The sequence below is a fragment of the Diaphorina citri genome, unplaced genomic scaffold, assembly GCF_000475195.1.
Source record: "Diaphorina citri unplaced genomic scaffold, Diaci psyllid genome assembly version 1.1 scaffold1935, whole genome shotgun sequence".
NCBI classification, from domain to species: Eukaryota; Metazoa; Arthropoda; class Insecta; order Hemiptera; family Psyllidae; genus Diaphorina; species Diaphorina citri.
In genome coordinates this window covers 78,983-85,093 of record NW_007379361.1, presented here as the reverse complement: position 1 = coordinate 85,093, position 6,111 = coordinate 78,983, and the positions used below count along the sequence as shown (strand labels likewise).

The following is a 6,111-nucleotide window of genomic DNA, read 5'->3' as shown; positions in this document are numbered from 1 at the left end:
GATTATGTGCTCTGCTTTCTTCCCCCGACAGATTTTTGTCGCTCTCTATGACTACGATGCACGGACAGACGAAGACCTAAGCTTCCACAAGGGAGAACACCTCGAAATCCTCACTGACTCAGATTTTTTTTTATTTTTTATTATTATTATTATTATTTTTTTATCTAGGTATCTTTCCCTCTTACTGACTAGTCTGATTAATGTGCTCTGCTTTCTTCCCCCGACAGATTTTTGTCGCTCTCTATGACTATGATGCACGGACAGACGAAGACCTGAGCTTCCGCAAGGGAGAGCATCTCGAGATCCTCAACGACACACAGGGAGACTGGTGGCTGGCCCGAAGCAAAGCGACAAAACAGGAAGGCTACATCCCGTCCAACTATGTGGCCAAGCTCAAATCCATTGAGGCCGAACCGTAAGTGATGCTTGCCTTATTCTTTCCTGTTTTCTCTTTTTCAAAATTGCATGCCTTTTTAGATACGACTTTAAAAAAAGTTTCTAATGTCTATAATCTATCGATTTTTAGTAAAAAATGCTTAGGTGAGCCACCTAACCTAAAGCCAGCCTAATGTCTATATTCTATAATCTATCCATTTTTAGTAAAAAATGCTTAGGTGAGCCACCTAACCTAAAGCCAGCCACTCACTATCAGGTAGACCTGACAGAGAGACCTTTTCAGCCGTACCTGTCAGGTCTACCTGATAGTGTATGTGCCCATCAGGTGTCAGGTCTAGCTGGTAGTGAGTGACTGACCTAAGCGGTCTTTGCCCTAAATCAAAAGAGTTCAGATACCTCGGTATTTACCTACCTAAACATTGATTATGTGTAGCAAGAAAAAGATGCTACATTTACATTAATATATACCAGACATTTATATTAGTTCAAGAAGTATGTGCCCATCAAGTGTCAGGTCTAGCTGATAGTGTATGTGCCCATCAGGTGTCAGGTCTAGCTGATAGTGTATGTACCCATCAGGTGTCAGGTCTACCTGATAGTGTATGTGCCCATCAGGTGTCAGGTCTAGCTGATAGTGAGTGACTGGGCTAAGTGGTCTTTGCCCTAAATCAAAAGAGTTCAGGTACCTCGGTATTTACCTACCTAAACATTGATTATGTGTAGCAAGAAAAAGATACTACATTTACATTAATATATGTAAATGGGTGAGATGGATGGATGAGAGATGTATGAATGAAAAAGAAAGCGAAAAAGAAATAAATAAAAGAAAAGAAAGTCAATTTAAAAAGTTGATGTAATGCCATGACCTCTAAATGGGGTTGTAAGTCTGTATTGGAGTTATTTGTTTACACATTAATTTGATAAACATCAAAATATGCAGAAGTATTTTTCACATTGGAACGTGGATGCGTTAAAAAAGTGGTACATAACTGGATGTTTAAAGCACAGGATACAGGATGGACTTCAGTGTAAGAATTAGGAAAAATATCTTTTCTGATTCACACTGTACAAATAATTCCACATTTGAAGTGACCAATAATATGTCCAATAATAGCCGCGTCTTAATTATAGCGTGCTGTAATTATGATCCACTCTAGTCCCCTCAAACACAAAAAGGAGAAATGAAAAGCCAAGTCTGCCAGCCTAGTTAGCTTGGCTGGTAGCGCGTCTGCCTTGTAAGCGCTAGGCCGCAGCTTCGATTCCCACTCCCTTAGCAGTTACCGTTCCCTCAATTTTTTCTTCTTCGCCTTTTCCCGTGGACAGACGGGATTGGCGTTTTTCGTCAGCCTCTCAATCAGCCCTAACTAGGGTGATTGCTTTGGGCTGTTATTAATTTGGTGTTGGCTACAAATTTGTCCCCTCTCTTAAACCTCTTAAAAAAAATGTACTTGACGTATCGCACGACAGGAGTATCTCGCTAAGTAGAGTAGAGAGTGAACTATCTTCAGGGGTACAAGGAGCTTAAAAATACGCTGGACATAACCATTTCACATTGTATACAGGGTGATTACAAAATCACTAGGAAAGAGGAATTTTTAAAGCCCATACCGGGCGGGAATCGAACCCGCGGCCTAGCGCTTACAAGGCAGACGCACTACCAACTAAGCTAACTAGGCTGGCTTAGGTAAGCTTGCCATACGTCCTGGTTTCACCGAGATATTCCCGGTTTTGCAATTTTCAAAAGGTACATTTATCTTCTTTTCCTTCGTCAAAGGTAAGATCAATATTGGGAGGAAGCTACGTTAGGTATACGATACACTTCTCTTCGCGTCTTCCCGTGTTCAGACGGGGTCGGCGTTTTCCGTCAGCCTCTCAATCAGCCCTGGGGTGATTGCTTTGGGCTGATACGAAACTTTTGGTTAAGATCGATGATTGCTTTGGGCTGATACGAAACTTTTGGTTAAGATCGGTGATTGCTTTGGGCTGATACGAAACTTTTGGTTAAGATCGGTGATTGCCTTGGGCTGATACGAAACTTTTGGTTAAGATCGGTGATTGCTTTGGGCTGACAGCTCAAATCCATTGAGGCCGAACCGTAAGTGAAGCTTGCCTTATTCTTTCCTGTTTTCTCTTTTTCAAAATTGCATGCCATTTTAGATACGACTTTAAAAAAGTTTCTAATGTCTATAATCTATCCATTTTTAGTAAAAAATGCTTAGGTGAGCCACCTAACCTAAAGCCAGCACTAGGCATCTGGAAGCTTCTATAGGCTCTGCGAGTGTTGGCAGTAGAACTCGTTTGCATATTTTAGAATATAATAGAATAGAATAAAATATTTTCCCAGCCGAAGCATGGACTTTGAACTGTAAATGCGTGTTCATATTTTTCTTTTTAATAAGTTTCCATTTATATTTGATCGACAAAAAACTCAGAACATACATTTTTCATATAAATGGTATACCCACCCGTATAAGTAGAGCTTGTGCCACGGATGAGGAGTTCATTTATAATAGTTATCTAGTTTCAATTTCATTCTATAAATTTAATCTTATTTAAGCTTAGCGAAAGATTGTAAAGATTAAATAATTCATCAAGACATTTCGATTTAAAATTATTTATTTGTGCCGTCGATTATGTAGGTATATAATCGACGGCCATCGTTTGACAAGGTGAATCTATGTTGACGAGGCAGTGTGAATGGTTTCAGTCGACATGGATCGACCGTACTCGTAGACACAGCTGCCTAGCGCTTACAAGGCAGACGCACTACCAACTAAGCTAACTAGGCTGGCTTAGGTAAGCTTGCCATACGTCCTGGTTTCACCGAGACATTCCCGGTTTTGCACTTTTCAAAAGGTACATTTATCTTCTTTTCCTTCGTCAAAGGTAAGATCAATTTTGGGAGGAAGCTACGTTAGGTATACAAAATACACTTCTCTTTGCGTCTTCCCGTGTTCAGACGGGGTCGGCGTTTTTCGTCAGCCTCTCAATCAGCCCTGGACGAAACTTTTGGTTAAGATCGGTGATTGCCTTGGGCTGATACGAAACTTTTGGTTAAGATCGGTGATTGCTTTGGGCTGACACGAAACTTTTGGTTAAGATCGGTGCGGTGCAACGATTTGCGGTATTTTGACGGCTTTTTTGACGTTGAGGGTTATTTTGACCGCATTCCGATAGGTTAGGAAAGTCGTGTGCTGTTCACACCATGATTATAAGATCGGTGATTGCTTTGGGCTGACACGAAACTTTTGGTTAAGATCGGTGCGGTGCAACGATTTGCGGTATTTTGACGGCTTTTTTTTGACGGTTAGCGTTATTTTGACCGCATTCCGATAGGTTAGGAAAGTCGTGTGCTGTTCACACCATGATTTTATTTCCATTTTTTATACTATTCCCGTAATGTTGGCCACTCTTCATTTAAATTAGCACAAACGTCTGATCTCATTTTCAGCGGAAATCTAGGTACCTCCTCTGTTTCTAGTAGTTCGAGTTCAATTTTCCAAAGCCAGCACACTCACTATCAGGTAGACCTGACAGAGGGACCTTTTCAGCCGTACCTGTCAGGTCTAGCTGATAGTGTATGTGCCCATCAGGTATCAGGTAGACCTGACAGAGAGACCTTTTCAGCCGTACCTGTCAGGTCTACCTGACAGTGTATGTGCCCATCAGGTGTCAGGTCTAGCTGATAGTGTATGTGCCCATCAGGTGTCAGGTCTACCTGACAGTGTATGTGCCCATCAGGTGTCAGGTCTACCTGATAGTGTATGTACCCATCAGGTGTCAGGTCTACCTGATAGTGTATGTACCCATCAGGTGTCAGGTCTAGCTGATAGTGTATGTGCCCATCAGGTGTCAGGTCTAGCTGACAGTGTATGTGCCCATCAGGTGTCAGGTCTAGCTGATAGTGTATGTTCCCATCAGGTGTCAGGTCTAGCTGATATTGAGTGACTGACCTAAGTGGTCTTTGCCCTAAATCAAAAGAGTTCAGATACCTCGGTATTTAGTATTTACCTACCTAAACATTGATTATGTGTTGCAAGAAAAAGATACTACATTTACATTAATATATGTATGTAAATGGGTGAGATGGATGGATGAGAGATGTATGAATGAAAAAGAAAGCGAAAAAGAAATAAATAAAAGAAAAGCTCAATAAAATATTGAATTTTACCTATAAAGAAAAGAAAGTCAATTTAAACAGTGTTGATGTAATGCCATGACCTCTAAATGGGGTTGTAAGTCTGTATTGGAGTTATTTGTTTACACATTAATTTGATAAACATCAAAATATGCAGAAGTATTTTCCACATTGGAAGGTGGATGCGTTAAAAAAAGTTAGCCATGGTACTTAACTGGATGTTTAAAGCACAGGATACAGGATGGACTTCAGTGTAAGAATTAGGAAAAATATCTTTTCTGAATCGCACTGTAAGAATAATTCCACATTTAAAATGAGCAATAATAATGTCCAATAATAGCCCACCTCTTAATTATAGCGTGCAGTACTTAATTATGATCCACTCTAGTCCTCTCAAACACAAAAAGGAGTAATCAAAAGCCAAGTCTTACCAATGTTTGAAAATCTGCGCTAAAGGTGAAGCCGTGTGGCCGCGCCAAGTTGTGACGATGAGATTATAAATATGTCGAAGGTAGTGTTTTGCACCTTTTACCCTTTTTGAGGGTATAGAGAAGAGTTTTTTCCATTTTACAAGATGATTTATCTTACTTTGTAGATAAATAATTTCTCACTTTTTTAATTGTGGTCACTTTATTGCATAGCACCCCATAAGCTGTGTCCCCTGTCCAGATAGCCGACGATCGATGTAGGCAGACGCGTCACCTTCCAAGCTAACTAGGCTGGGATGAGCCAGCCTAGTTAGCTTAGTTGGTAGAGCGTCTGCCTTGTAAGCGCTAGGCCGAGAGTTCGATTCCCGCCCGGATTTTAGCCTTAACAGATAAGGTTCGTTCTCGGAACAGATAAGGTTCGTTCTCGGACCTTGGGTGATTTATTTGACTGATCGTAATTGTTACCGACATGATGCGATCTTACACGAATGCCGCCGAGCTATTGAAAAAATGCAACAGGCTAAAGTCTAGGGATCTAGACTTGAAATCGCAGGTATTCGTGTTATGTATTTCGCGGCCAGCCTAGTTAGCTTGGAGGGTAGCGCGTCTGCCTTGTAAGCGCTATGCCGCGGGTTCGATTCCCACCCGGGGCATATTTTATCCTGAACAGATAAGGTTCGTTCTCGGAACGGCTGGCTTTCTCCTATCCTGTCTTCCTTCTCTTCGCTTTCGGAACGATAAGACCTTAGCAGTTACAGTTCCCTCTGTCAAATCTTAAAAGTCCATTACATTTTCCGCCAGAGTGTGTTTGTGTTGCAGTCTGTTTACTGTCCCTATCATATTTGTCCCCTTAGCATACCTGAATATCCTTTCTAGATGTGCCCTATAGTGTCAGGCCAATATTTGTCTCGATGTCGACTGAACCGTTCACCGACATCATCGGTCGACGGCCCACCGGTCGACGGCGGCCGTCGACCATGTTTGGAGTGTTTGAACACACGTTTAAAGGGCCGTTTAGACGCTCAGTCCCGGACTGCAGTCCAGTGTGACAGAAATCAGCTCGCGTCCAAATGTTCAGTCCCGGTTTGCACAAACCTCAGTCTTGCGATAATTCTCGCCTTGTGTCACTTGCCTGATTTTTTTTGGTTT

General features: G+C 41.6%; 1 protein-coding gene across 1 annotated transcript in view; it reads left to right on the top strand.

Moving 5' to 3' along the window:
* The first annotated feature begins 162 nt into the window (after positions 1-162).
* Positions 163-6,111, top strand: part of LOC103517710 (tyrosine-protein kinase Src42A) — a 44,182-nt gene continuing 38,233 nt past the window's right edge. Inside the window, exon 1 of the mRNA XM_026829708.1 lies at positions 163-415. Within this exon, the coding sequence (XP_026685509.1) occupies positions 201-415 (215 nt within the window). The 5' untranslated portion in view covers positions 163-200. The remainder of the gene's footprint in view (positions 416-6,111) is intronic.